Here is a 14,866-nt window from a genome sequence, read left to right on the forward strand (position 1 = left end):
ACAAATTGTAAATAGCCTTTCGCTCCCTGTATTTTACCCCTGCCACCTTTAGAATTTGAAAGAGAGTATTCCAGTCAACATTGTCAAAAGCTTTCTCTAAGTCTACAAATGCTAGAAACGTAGGTTTGCCTTTCCTTAATCTTTCTTCTAAGATAAGTCTTAAGGTCAGTATTGCCTCACATGTTCCAGTGTTTCTACTGATTATATGTGGTGCAAATTACAGATCTTGTCTCACACTAACACCATCACGCAACAAGAGTGGTGCATTGTCAGAAGAGAGCACAGGTTTAGGGTTTCTTGCAGAAACAGTTCTGCCACAGTGCAGATAATAGGCGTATCAAAGTGAAATGGTGTGGCAACTGAAGATGTACTCCAAAGCTGAAGAATGCGGGACACCACATTTTTTGTGGGCAAAACTTCAAAATTGTACTTAAGTTCACTATGAAGTTGTGGACTATATGGACCAAATGCAATGTTGTTTCCAGTTGTAGTGAAATTGTACTAGCGATTTGACCAAGGCTGCACAGACATGGTTGTTGCTGATCAGGAAGGAAGACCATCGGGATGAACCGAAGACAATGTTCCAGGAATCAAGGAATTGATTTGCAGAGTTTGCAATGATGAGAATTCTCGCACAGCTGTTCGCCAATGGCTCTATGACCTAGAAGGGTTTTCTATCATCGAGACCCAACCACTGTTTACAGAGACTTGGTGACTACATTGAAAATAGTGTCATCATCTGTTTGACTTAGAAGTGTGGTGAAGCATTTGATAAAAGTTACTTAGTCTGCCATAATAAGGTGTAACTTACTGTTTGAAGTCGCCTCATATAATGATAAGACAGATTTAAAACCCAGATTTTAAGCTGTATGACATTTACAGAGGCAGATGTGGACTCTTAGCGTAACATACTGGTTATGAACTGCAGATCAAAACTTATGTAACTGCAAAATGGTAGGACATTAAGGCAATGGGATCTGGATAGAGTGAGAGAAATAGAGGTGGTTGAGAGTTTAAGAGGAAGTGTTAGGCAACAATTAATAGAAACAGGGGAAAGGAATACAATAGGGCACCCTTGATAGATGAAACACAGCAGCAGAGACTCAAACAGGGAAAGAGACAAGGTCCACTATGAATCCTTGGGTGACACAGGGAGATACTGAATTTAAATGGCAAGAGAAAAAAAAGTATAAAAATGTATAAAATGAAGCAGGCAAAAGGGAATACAGCTGCCTATAAATAACAATGACAGAAAGTGAAAAATGGCAAAGCAGGAATGGGTAGATGAGAAACACAAGCATGTAGAAGTATGCTTAACTAGGACAAAGACAGATGCCACCTACAGAGTGGCCTTTGGAGGAAGGAGAAGCAGCTGTATGACTATAAAGAGTTGAGGTGGTACTTTAGTACTAAGCACAGAAGGGAGAGTTGGAAGGTGGAAGGAATGCAGGGAAGTGAACTTTAAGACAAAACTATAGAAGTGGAAGAGAAAGCAAATGACAATCAGATAGGAGTTATGGTATTGAGAGTAAAATTTGACAGAGGACTGAAAGATGTGGTCAAAACAAAGGTTTTGGAGAAGGCTACATTCTCTCAGGATTACTGAGATCCTTGGGAGAGACAACTGAGACATAACTATTCTGCATGGTGTGTGAGATATAAAACACAGGCAAAATACTCTCAGACTTCAAGAAGAACATAATAACTCCAATTACAAAGAAGGCACGTACTAAGAGGTACAAGTATTTCTAAGCTATCAATTCAATAAGCCATGGTTGCAAAATACAGACACTAATTTATAAATATACAAGAATGGAAAAACTGGTAGAAGACAACCTTAGGCAAGATCAGTTTTGGTTTCACTGAAATGCAGACATACTCAAAGCAATACTGACCCTACAACTTTTCTTAGGAGATAGGTTAAAGAAAGGCCGATCTATGTCTATACCATTTGTAGACTGAGAGAAAGCTTTTGACAATTTAGACTGAAATACACTCTTTGTAAAATTATGAATGTGGCAAGGATAAAATACAGAGACTAGAAACTTACTACTTGTACAGAAACCAGATGGCTGTTATAGGGGTCAAAAAACATGAAAGGGAAGTAGTGGTCAAGAAAAAAATGAGACAGTGCTGCAGCCTAACCCCAATATTATTAAATACGTACACTTAGCAGGCAGCAGAGGAAACCAAGGAGAAATTTGGAAAGGGAATTAATGTTCAGGAGGAAAAAATAAAAACTCTGACATTTGCCAGTGACATTATAAATCTGCTAGAGACAGCAAAAGACTTGGAAGTGCAGCTTAATGGAATGAATAGTGTTTTGAAAAGAGATTGCACAATGAAAAACAACAAAAGTAAACCAAGGGTAATGGGAAGTAGTCAGATTAAATAAGGCAATACAGAGGACTTTCAAATGATTGAGTACAGCAGTCAGTCATCTTTTCTTTCAGGTTTTATTTGGCAAATCTACATTTCAGCTAGTGCCTAGCCATTATCAATGCACTATTTCACATCATCAATGCGTGTCCTAGTAAGTCCCAGTTGTTTGGGCTTCTGTCACAGTTCATTGAGTCTTGAATGAACTGTTACGGAAGCCCAAACAACAAGGACTGACATACTAGGACATGCATTGATACTATGAAATATTGCATTAATAATGGCTAGGCTTTAGCCAAAATCTAGATTTGCTGAATAAAACCTGAAAGCAAAGGATGACTAATTGTTGTGCTCTATCGTTTGAAAGTCGTATCAGAATCATTGAGTAGACCCACATTCCTAATGGAAGGTAACTTGATGACTACTGATGGAATTAGATTTGTCTGGAGTGTAGCCTCACATGGAAGTGAAATGTGGATGATAAACAGTTCAGAGAAAAAGAGAACAGAAGCTTTTGAAATGTGGCACTACAGATTACTGCTGAAGATTATATGGGTAGATCAAGTAACTAATGAGGAGGTATTAAATCAAATTAGGGAGAAACAAAATTTATGGCACAACTTGACCAAAAGAAGGGATCAGTTGGTAGGCTACATCTTGAGGCATCGAGGAACTATCACTTTGGTAATGGATGAAAAGTGAGGTGTAATAATCAGAGAAGGCCAAGGGATTAACACAGTAAGTAGGTTCAAATAGGTGTGGGATGCAGGAGTTATGCAGATATAAAGAGCTTGCACAGGACAGATTAGTGTGGAGAGCTGCATCAACAGATACATGATAGAGCATCAAGTCTGACAACAGTTCCTGTTCCTTCACTTATCTTTGCCTAAACATAACAATTTTGTATAGTGAGATTTCACTATTTTCTATTTCTAGCCTATATCCAACACTACTTATCAAAAACAAATGATAATTTTATTTAATAAATGCTGACATACCCTCTTCTCTACGTCCCATGGTTTTGTGATGGCTGCAAGATCACAGACGGTCATCGTCATTCCTCTCAGTAGTTCTCGGTGATCGTCACGCATCCAGTTATACGTTCCGGACTGCACCAAACTGAAAAAAGTGCCTCGCTTCCTTAGAGGCAAGAAGAAAGAGTGTCATATTAGTAGAAGAAATAACTGCACAAAAGACTATTTGAACCCCCCAGAAATTTACCATTTACCTACTTTGTGCAAAAATTTGGAAATGCTACCTCACACAACTTTAATTTTGTTAAACATATTATTATAAAACAATGACAAACAACAGAAAGTGGACATTAGGATGTTTTCATTGATGGTTTGTTCACCTAAAGAGTGCAATGGTGAGGAAACATTGTGACATGGAAAATGAAACCGCTTTTTTTTTTCCTACTATTCAACAAAGTCTCTACTGAAATAAAGTTGATTTCTCCAAAATTGTGAAATAGGCTAATGTCCTTATATCTGTGCCCATCTTTCATATTTGCAATTAAATTATCTCAACTGCTCTGAAAGAAATTTGTTTAGAATATTCTTAAAGAAATTTAGTTAAACTCAATTGTTTGAGACCCAAGAGTTTAATGCAATTTGCTGAAGGCTTAATTATCCATTATTCTACAGGTATGATAAAGTTATGATAAAAGTTACCTAAAATACACTGCCAGATCTGTAGACAATATAGCATCCTCTAAAACTTTAATAATCCTCGAGTATTCATCCGGTGAGACATTGGCAAGTATTTGGTTACCCTGAAGAGAAAGAAAAAAAAATATTTCAGTAATGTGAAGTCTTTAAAAACATGATTAATTTGAAAACTAAGGTTTCTACATAATATTCCACAAGTCATTAATCTTCTCTTTCAAAAGCACAACCACACTGAATTGCTAATCTAACACTATTATAGATGAAAACTGCAAACATCTACTTTGTATTTATAATAAGCATATACCGATCTGCAGCTATTTATGAACTACTTATCTGGCACATCACATCTGTTTAGGCAAAGTTTTGTTTTGACATAGCTCTCTCCAAATAGAACATATGATTCAGCGGAGCCCTTGCTTTAGACAGTTCCTCAATTGTATACAAACAAAGAGAAAAGTTCTTTCACAACCAATTTTCCACATACCTTTAATTATTCTCATTATTTCAGCTTGGCCCAAATATAGGCAGCTACATGCCAAAGAAAATACTTCTTACAAATAGAAAGTTTCAACTACTTCAAGCAAGGTTACAGTTTCATAAAACTCATCCTTAAAACTACAATCTACTCTGCATAATAACTTTTCATACTATCAGCAGTGGCTACTGTATCCCAATACAAAATTTTTAGTGACATTGACTGAATACTTAATTACTGTCACTTTACAAACTCATTATGCTAAGTAAGCCGCAAACAACCAACAATCTCAACCAGCACAACCTGTCTAATTACTGCAAAATTGGAAACAATCATGAAAATACTCTACATTAGTGGCAGAGGCCCATGTCCTTGTTCTTTATTAAGTAGGTTCCTCTCTGGCCATTAGCCATACTTTCTAACATCTTATATTACATTTTATTTTCTTCTATCCTCTATATAAGATGTCCATGACTGCCACTCTCCTGTTTGTAAGATGCCTTACAAGTATTAAGATAAAAAAAAAGAAACTTAACTTTCTGCACAGAAACTCTAACTCACTAATAGGTGTTTCCTGATATTCACCCTAAAGACTGATAATTGTAGGACACACCATTTCAGTGAGACTATCAATTAAAAATCTGCACCCTATTATCATCTCTTCATCTGAAGCTGTCTTTCATGTTTGTTTTGTATTTGTAAATATAAGATTCTAAACAGCTTCAAGCTTTCTCTCCACCCCCTGCCCCACTCTCAAACACACCCAAAAAAATTCTTCCTTCATCACTTCACTACTTCCAATGGGAATAAAACTGTGCAGCTCTAAATTTTCGAGATTAAATTAAATGTATTTCCTCGCTGCTTTCTCACTTTTGAGGTTTCTTGCTAAAAGTTATCTACTTCACTTGTGTTATATGTTTAGATGGAAGACATCAAATGATTACAGTTACATAAGCCCCGCAAATTTACAGATTCTGTAACTTTCCTAGCAGTATAAAAGTCCATTAAATAGAGATGAAATGAATAGTGAAGCACAAGACACTATAAAGCATATACAGTGGCAACAGTAGAATATGTATCCCTGGATCAGAATAACAAAGTGATTGACATCTAGCCATTTCAGGGGCTGCTACCATAGCCATAACCAATCAGGATAGCATGTGGTCAGCCTTTCGCTCCATTCAGCACCGTCAAATCACTGTGATACATGGGCACCACCCTGCTGCGGAACAATGCATGTGGCCAGCAGCCCAACAGTTGTGATCAGTTTTCATAGCATACTTTGTTTCTCTGTGCAGTGTGTTTATTTTGTGCAACAGATTGTCTGAAGCTTGTAGCTGACGGCTGTTGAAAAGTGTGGTTACTGGATGGATAGTTCAGCACTCTGCACACATTCTGCATGGTTACACACATGAATATGTGTGCTCAGTGCAGGAATATTTCGTAAAAGAGAGACAAAGGCATGGTTCATAAAAATACTGTCACGAAAGTTTGCAAGTGAAAGTACTGTGCAGGAAAGAAAGAGACTGATTCATCTCAGCTATAGACACCTGGTCAAAGGAGGAAGACATGACATCAAGTAACAAACTTAAGAGTCATGCTAATAAGAAGCTGTTTGTTGCCGAATATATCAGCATTACAAGATAAAAGAACAATCTGCCATAAAAAAATTATGTGTTACTCTTCACAAGATGAAATTATTCAGATGTAGTAGGTCACATTCGTTAATATATGTCAGAATCCTTAGTTTCAGACACAAAAAATTAATGAACACAAAATTATAATGAAAAGAAGTGACCTTCTTGTGTATCATTGTCAGTTACTAAGAAACTGTTTAAGATGTAGTCTGAAGACATTAATAAATGCCAGTTATTACATCAGATGAGACTGGACAGACAACAATATATGTGGAAATACTGTTGTTCACACAAAAAAGGCACAAGAATTATTGTCTTTCACACTGGAATTTCTTCTAGATTTGTACTGAACTGTCTGGTGTTTTAAAAATTGAGGAAAATAAGTCATTATCACATGGAGATGAATTGTGAGAGTTTTCCTAAAGGGTTCAAGGGGTATCTACTACAAATTGTAAGTCACCATCTGTCATTGTAATGGATAATGCATGCTACTGTTCAGTTATTACTAATAAAGTTCCATTGATGGCAACAAAAATCACAGTGTGCAAATCCAGGATGAACTGCTAAGTGCTTAGCTCATGGCACTTGTAAAACAAAATACCGTTTTAACAGTATGTTACTGATGAGGTAATTAAGGAACATGGCCACATGACTGTCAGGTTTCCACCACACCACAGCCAATTGAACATCACTGAAATTATTTGGGTACAGATCAAGCATTATATGGCAACAAATAATCAAAGCTTCACTGTGGCAGATATTCAGGAATTGTCAAAGAGATTAGTGACACAAATAATGCCATGGGAGTGAGGTAAAACAGCCGTTGAAACAGCCTGGGGCTCTGAACTAAATGGCATTTACCTTTTGGCAAAATTGAAGGCTTGGGGATAAAAAAGTGATAACACACAGAGCTTATTTCGAGTTATTGCATGTTACATGTTAAGTCAAATATAAAGAAAATACAAATACAATAAGATAAAACAATATGTACAGAAGACAGTTCTTTCCACTGATACATGAATAATTTATTTGTGCATTCATTTAATTATGTAAAAGGTAAGGTGAACAGCCTACTACTTACTAAATTGAGGTTTCGCACTTTCATCTGCCAAGTACTTCAATTCTTCTCTCTTCAGTGTTTGAAGACATGGTTTATGTTTTGGATTTTGAGTGAGTGATGTTTACTATACTTCCATAATAAATCTCATATTGCTATTATACTCCTCTACACAAGTATTATTTACCACATGCACACTTCAGTGACTGCTAAATATTTAAGCAACTTATATTATTTTAATTTTGTTATATTTGCATGAAAAATTCAGACTCATTTGAGTACCCCTTTCATATTTAATATGCAAATTAAAGATGAATTCAAATTGTTTATCGTAAAAGACAATTCATGCACTGTTCCTTTTACTGAGATATACAAACAATACAAAAAGGTATCATTTATCCATGGGAGTGCATTCACTAAGCAGTAAGGATATTAACAACTGTATACGGCAAACTAAATACTGCATAGTTAAAAGGAGCAGAGGAAGGTATTCAGTATGCAACTGGATAGCACACACATGAAACAGCAAAGCAACAACATCACCGTCTCTTATGCTCAACTCTGTTTTGCTCTGTCACTTTGCTCTTCTGATACAGGTATAGTTATCAAAATTTTTTGACTAAAATTCTCACTCTGCAACAAGGAGACCTTAGTGAAAACATTAGAAATGTGTGTGCATTCAGAGTTTAATCTAAATTTTCCCATATGAACCATTTGGGCATAAAAATTCTCCTTTTCAAAATGATAACATAATCCCAAGAAGGAAACTGTAATAGTTTAGGTTACAATAAAATAGACCAAGGTAAAAACAAGTTATATTACAATTAAATACCAAACTTGACCATTAAAAAATATTACCGGGCTGTTGAGGATCATGAGGCACTGGTCAAAGTGGTGATGCTCCATGGTTGATGTAGAATAGAGCTGGGCAAGAGGTGATGATGCTCTGTTGAAAGAAAGATCAGAAACTGGTCTAAATTACTTTGTGACAACATTACTAATTTCTTTCTTACTCGTATTTCCAATTGTTTGTTCCAACTTCAAATAAATCTTCATACTCTTACTTCCATAAGTTGGTGATTCATTATTCCTCAGTTTAGTGTGCAGAAAATAAAAATGGAAAACTGCACCAGAAGAATGAAAATGAAATCTGAGGAACATTTTCATGACACTATGACAGATCATAAAATTACATTATCCATTTATTTATATTTTTAGTGTTAGATACACACCATAATATTTTCTTAAATTTCATTCTTCTGGTGCAATTCTCCAGTTTTATTTTCCTCTACCAAACTAAATCAGTAAACAACACAATTAAAACAAGTACTCTATCACATTATGCAACATGATTTATAGATGGTATACTATAATGAAACAAAATAACTGAGACTGCTTCCCTAGAGTACTATTTGTCATGACATATTACTGTGCAGCTGTTTTTTGACATTTGATTGTCTCTTTCCTTACACCATAAGAAATTTCATCAAAATTAGTCAATTCATAGCAGCAGATAAGCAGTTTACTACAAACGTTATTTTTCACTCCACTGAAAACCAAAAGACACCAAGTTCCTGCATAGCCTCACATAAAATGACACGCAAAAATATTTTGATGTGTGAAGGAAACAATTTATGTCGTATGGACCCAAATGGATTAAACTATGTAGGCAACCACCATCAAGCATATTTGGTAAATACAGCATCAGTGTCTATTCTTTTGAGTCAAAGACAGTGTATGAAAAGTCAGTGTCATGTATTAGAAAATGCTATTGGTTACTGCATGGTATATAATGTTCTCATGAGTGACAATGAACAGAAAAGTTTACTTGGGGCTAACGCATTGAAAGGTAACATGGTTAACATTACAACATTTCTCACAGAGAAGTCTACAGGACAAGGTCACTGGCTGATGTGACATGGGGAGACACTGGTGTGGGCCCTGCTTTCTGTGAAGGTTATGGTACCAAATACAGATTGTGTTTTTCATCTTTGGTGAAATGTTATGTTACAGCATAGAATCTCTGCAATGACACAAGTCAGAGGAAACAATCAATTTGGCCAAATGGGAGCACAGACGTAAAATAGGTCATATGTTTTTTGTACATTCTGCCTGTGATATTAAGAGATGAGCAGTGAGAGGTATGGCAATGTGGTTGAACAAACTTTATTAAAAAAAACTTTTCAAAGAAAGAATAATTAACAATTATGGCTGATGATTATCAAACAGAAGTGATAAATGGGGCTGTCATCTGCTAATACAGTTGAAAGTGTCTTGACTATTAACCATGCATATTTGGGAGCTTATGCTACCAGCAACTCTTGAAAAAATGCAGTATCTGCTTGATCTTTTTACAAGATGCATTATAATGAGGGAGTATCACATACCATCACCACGATACATACCATCACTACGATCCAATTGTTAATGTAATGCCATCCACTGACATTAAAGTCAGCTGCACAGTGCAGCAACCTGCTACAACTTTCGAGTTGGTCTTCAACATGCTAATGCTTCACGTCTGTTTCATCTTAAGAGAAGTTTTGTACCACTGATGGCTGCAGGGTCATGATTAGCACAGCCTCCCTGAAGGTACTCAGTCTGTTTTGTGGAATTAATTTCATCGCTAAAAGAAGGGCATTGTAGGTACAGGCACTGTATACGACCCTCATGATAGAATACAGTTTAGTAATAAAAGCAACTTTGATATCTTAGTTGCTCTATCAGAACAGGGACTTAAACCACCTCAGTAGTGCTAATAGAAGTGGTGGTTGGCTCTGTGTAGTTTGGCTCTATCTGCTTTGGTTCCAGGCACTACTGTGTTTGGGAAAGTGCTTTCTCTGTTACATACGAGGTCAGTCCAAAACATTCCAGAACATTCATAATTTGTGGCCAATGGCGTGTTGGAGTGAAATGCAGTTGGCATCCATGCAAATGCCTGTGTTTGATATGTAACTGCCAGAAGCTTCATTGCTTTATGTCCATTAGTTATTGTTCAGGGCTGTACTGGAGTAGAATGCTGTGTTGCACAGTTTACAAATTAAGAGATGGCAGAGTTAGAGGAGCAACGCGTCTACGTTAAATTTTGCATGAAACTCAAGAAAATCTTTACAGAGACATACCAAATGATTCAGGACACCTGCAGTGATGAGTATTTAGGCCATAATCAGTGTTACGAGTCATTCACATGGTTTGAAAATGACTAGATGAAAGTTAAAGATGACCTTCGTTCAGGACGTCTATCAATGACGCTCATGTCGGGAATGTGAATGAGATTGTGCATGGCAATTGAAGACTAACTGTCCAAGACACTGCAGAATAATGTAACATTGCAGATCTCAGTTGGATCATATCATTAAATCCTGACACAGCATCTTGGTATGCATCGTATTGCTGCCAAGTTTGTCCCATGGCTCATGAGTCAAGACAGAAAGACCTTCACCTCACAATCTGTGAAGAGCTTTTGTGTTGGGCAAATGAGAACAAGATGTTCCTTGAATCATAACTGGTGACAACATGTGAGCCTATGGTTATGATGTTGAGACCAAGATTCAATCTTCACAATGTGCCAGAAAAGGTTCTCTAAGAACAAAAAAAGCTCATCAGGTCAGGTAAAATGTCAAAGCCATGCTAATAGTTTCCTTTGACTTTGAAGGATTAGTTCATCATGAATTCAAACCACAGGGACAAACTATTAATCAATGTGACTATTGGGATGTGCTGCGATGCCTGTGAGAAAATGTGAGGAGGAAACGGTCTAAAATGTGGTGAGACAATTGATAGCTCTTGCATCATGATTACACGCCAACACATTCATCCCAGTTGGTGCACGACTACTTCACAAAAAATGAAATCACTGCGCTGCCGTATCCCCCATACTCTCCAGACCTAGTCCATGCACACTTTATTTATTTCCAAAGTTGAAACAATGATAGATGAGATAAAAGAAAAGTCACAGGTGACACTTTGCATGATCCAGCAAGAGGTGTACGAAGACTGTTTCCAGAAGTGTAAATGGCATTGGGAAAGGTGTATCAATTGCAGAGGAGACTGTTTCAAAGGAGGCCATGCATAATAAGTAAAAGGTAAGCATAGAAAAATTTTGTGGACCAAGTTCCAGAATTTTTTGAACAGACCTCTTATTGTTTTACAGAGCCTCCGTTCTTCCAATTACATCAAGCTTTTTTTTAAGTGGTACTTCAGTCCATGTCTGGCTATCACAACAAACCTTTCCCACTCAATACCTTCTAATTAGTTTTGTAATGGAGACTGGGTGCTGTGTGCACTTTTCTAAATTATCTATAAGCAGGCAGTTGTTACAAAGCTCCAACCCATAGATTCAATGGTTTGTATCCAGTATTAAGGTAAATGTGTTCTGGTGGGGTTTTGTCTTGTACACTATCAAGACACTAGCAGAAGTGCAAGTAAGTGTCTTTTTCACTTGGCCCTACCACGGCATAGTGAAACAGCATGGTGCAAGTGGCTTGTTTGTGCAAACTGGGCCAAAAATAATGGATTAATGGTGTTTCAGCAATGTTGTTTTTATCTGCCAGAACAAAAGCACATTGTGCAATCTACCACTTGCTTGAGTTACAATTAAAATTTCCACATTTTTCACTGTCCATAGTATTTGCATGCTGCATACGTAACTAAGCTCTAGGGTTAGACACCACACACTGTATATTACATTTCTAACAATGGAAAATCTGAGACAGAACTATGTAAGCATGAATTAGGAGTGATTGCTTTTCACCACAGGGAGGAAGGGCTAAGTGGCAGACCAGCACACTTACAAGTGGACTAGCTATTGGACAAAGACCTCCTTTGGATTTAGAAAATCAACCACATATTCACACGAGCACAACTCACATGCTCTCTGTTGTCTCTTAGCATTGAGGCCCAGCTGTGTATATGAATGGGTGGGATTTTTTTTCTTCAAACTGAAGAGGGCTTCGATACTTTTAGTCTACTTTTAAATTTGCCTTAAAATTGCCTGTCTGCCACTCAATCCCTCCTCTATGTGGTGAGTATCTATATGAATTCATATTACTGTTACTAAAGAACTATTTCTTACTAAAATTGTGCTTTATAACAAACAAAGTAAATAATGAATTACACCAACGAAGTATGTAAGCACATAATGAGATAGAATTTTCAACATGCATGTTTTTAAACTTCAAGTTAAATTTTAACATTCATATTTGCTGTTATTATCAAATGCTGTTGAGCACTATTATTCTGTTAACTATTAAGACCAACATAACGAAAACAAATATGGCTTACTTTATCTGAAAAGTATTATTAGTCCCTCGGTGATCAAGATCATGGCAAAGGCATGCAATTATCAAAGAGAGACACTCTATTTCCCCAAATATTTTCCACCACTGCGTAGCCTAAAACAGAAAGAAATCATTTACTGAATGTGTCATAGTACTACACAGTTTTATACAGATAAAAATCGTGACTCACTGTGATAATGGAAAACATCATCTGTGCCACATTGAATGCATGCCTCCAGTTGTGGTACGTCACATTGCGATAGTTCTTCTTGACGCTCAGTAGCCACCTACATAGGACTTCATAATCAATGTGAAATCTCTCAATGAAATCCAAATCTAGGAACATTCTAATACAAGCCTGTAATAAAACAAATAAATAAATAAATAAAAAATCATCTGGACTGATGTTTACAAGGTACAAATAAATAAAAGGCATTCTGTCTTATTTTTATACTGCACACAGTTTCCACACCATGGAGGAAATACAGATGTTACATCATAACAAGTACTTCGTTCAAAATCATTTTTAATTTTCTGTGTATGTATTGAAATCTATTTTATAAAACCAGTACCTTCAGTGTATCATCATCATCCATACTGATATCATCAAACTTGAAATCATGCAGCTGGAAATGTTGTGCAGATGGTACCCTCAAGCTCTGAAAATAAAGTTCCTGAAAATTATTCTTTGGCTAGCATCACAATCAAATAAAAATAAAATTACTGTGACACACTTTTCATTTCTCAGAGAGAGAGAGGGAGGACAACAGAACCCTGGTATGTTGATGAGAGTATGAAAATTTATGAGACAACAACAGAATTCCTCTTGTGCTGTCATGCCATGGAAAATATATAACATTTAGGCAAGATTTAAGAGGAGTCATCACAGATGGTAAATTATTAAGGGAACAGCAAACCACAATACAGACACTATCAGCACAGCTGAAGTTTCCCCAGTTAAGCAAAACAAATCTGATGAACGATTCACGCAAGTTGTAAAACATATAGGATAGAAAAAAATAAAATATCAGTAATTACGGACACTTTCTCATTCTTTGCTTTTAATAATTATTTAATAATAAAATAATACAATATTTAGGCTTTGGATTTGTTAGCTTTCACTTCAGAGGTGGAAAAATGCTCTACATACCAGTACAAATTGTGTACTGCTTTATGTAAGTAGCATTACCATAACAAGGTCTACAATTTTATTTTATTTTATTTATTCACAGCCATTGGTGCTCATTTACACAATTTATCAATAGGAGCGAGAAAGCAACACAAATCTATATTACTAAACTGCTAAAATCACCCAGTCCCGGTTGCAAGCTGCCTTTCTAATGGCTTCCAGGGGAAATAAGAATTTAACTTTCGATGTTTCATACAATTATTGATTGTATTTAAAAACTTAAAATGCTGTCACACACTACTACTACTCCTCTTACATTACAAGTTTAACACAATAACTAAAGTATTAAATTAGAAGTAATGTGTATGTCAGCAGCAGTGTAACTCATTGTGCACAAGTTACCCAGACTGTATTCATCAAAAATATGAGAATGATAGAACTCATTGATTATCAACCTGAGACCTGAGGTTTTCCTGGCGTATACAATGTCCAAATACCTTACAAGAATGCAGCCAGGTGACATAATCAACAACCTTGGTTTGCAGAGCAATTCCAGGAAGATAATAAATGCACACATTCTCTCCCCCCCCCCCCCCCCCCCCCCCCACACACACACACACACACACACACACACACACACACACACACACACACACACGGTAAACAACACTACGACCACACAACTAAAGATGACTGATGCCAGAAGGTATCGATAGTGTACCTTGATTCAAAGGGCCCATATCATTTCAGACCCTGAGAGTTTGTCAGTCGAGTGAACCGTCTTGAAGTCACCGTTCATGAGAATGGATACAGTGAAAGACAGATCAGACATGTGTTGTACTATCAATCAACTTTGCTTCAGGTGAATGATGATAATATTGAGTTGACAATAAGGTTTATGGCCTTTCTGCATTATGCAGTGAGCACTTCCAACAGGATTAGTAGTATTTTGTCAAAATACGATGTGGAATGATTTTAACACCCCCCCTCCCCCCCAACTAAGATTAGGACAATTTTTAAGTTCTGTTAAGTATGATTTTGTTTTGTGTAAGTTGGGTGTCTATTGCATTCCTTGCAGTTGTGGCATGTCATTTATTGGTCGTATTATCATGACTTCAGAGGACCAGTGTATTGAACATAGGCATCACACAGGTTTACAAAAGCCAAGCAATTTGCTATTGCAGAAAACTGTCTTGGTGCCAGTCATCCTATGGAATATAACAACATGGACATTCTGGAA

The 14,866-nt window shown here is 36.6% G+C and overlaps 1 protein-coding gene across 4 annotated transcripts in view; it reads right to left on the reverse strand.

Moving 5' to 3' along the window:
* LOC126456982 (dual 3',5'-cyclic-AMP and -GMP phosphodiesterase 11-like) overlaps positions 1-14,866 on the reverse strand; it is a 331,198-nt gene that overhangs the window by 17,410 nt on the left and 298,922 nt on the right. For 2 of the 4 annotated variants that reach the window (XM_050092940.1, XM_050092938.1), the window contains 6 exons: positions 13,070-13,171; positions 12,688-12,855; positions 12,502-12,611; positions 8,077-8,164; positions 4,053-4,153; positions 3,378-3,519 (listed from right to left, as the gene is read on the reverse strand). In XM_050092940.1, the coding sequence (XP_049948897.1) occupies positions 3,378-3,519; positions 4,053-4,153; positions 8,077-8,164; positions 12,502-12,611; positions 12,688-12,855; positions 13,070-13,171 (711 nt within the window). The remainder of the gene's footprint in view (positions 1-3,377; positions 3,520-4,052; positions 4,154-8,076; positions 8,165-12,501; positions 12,612-12,687; positions 12,856-13,069; positions 13,172-14,866) is intronic. The other 2 variants (XR_007585422.1, XM_050092939.1) reach the window with 2 other exon arrangements.

Source organism: Schistocerca serialis, chromosome 2, assembly GCF_023864345.2.
Source record: "Schistocerca serialis cubense isolate TAMUIC-IGC-003099 chromosome 2, iqSchSeri2.2, whole genome shotgun sequence".
Lineage (NCBI taxonomy): Eukaryota > Metazoa > Arthropoda > Insecta > Orthoptera > Acrididae > Schistocerca > Schistocerca serialis.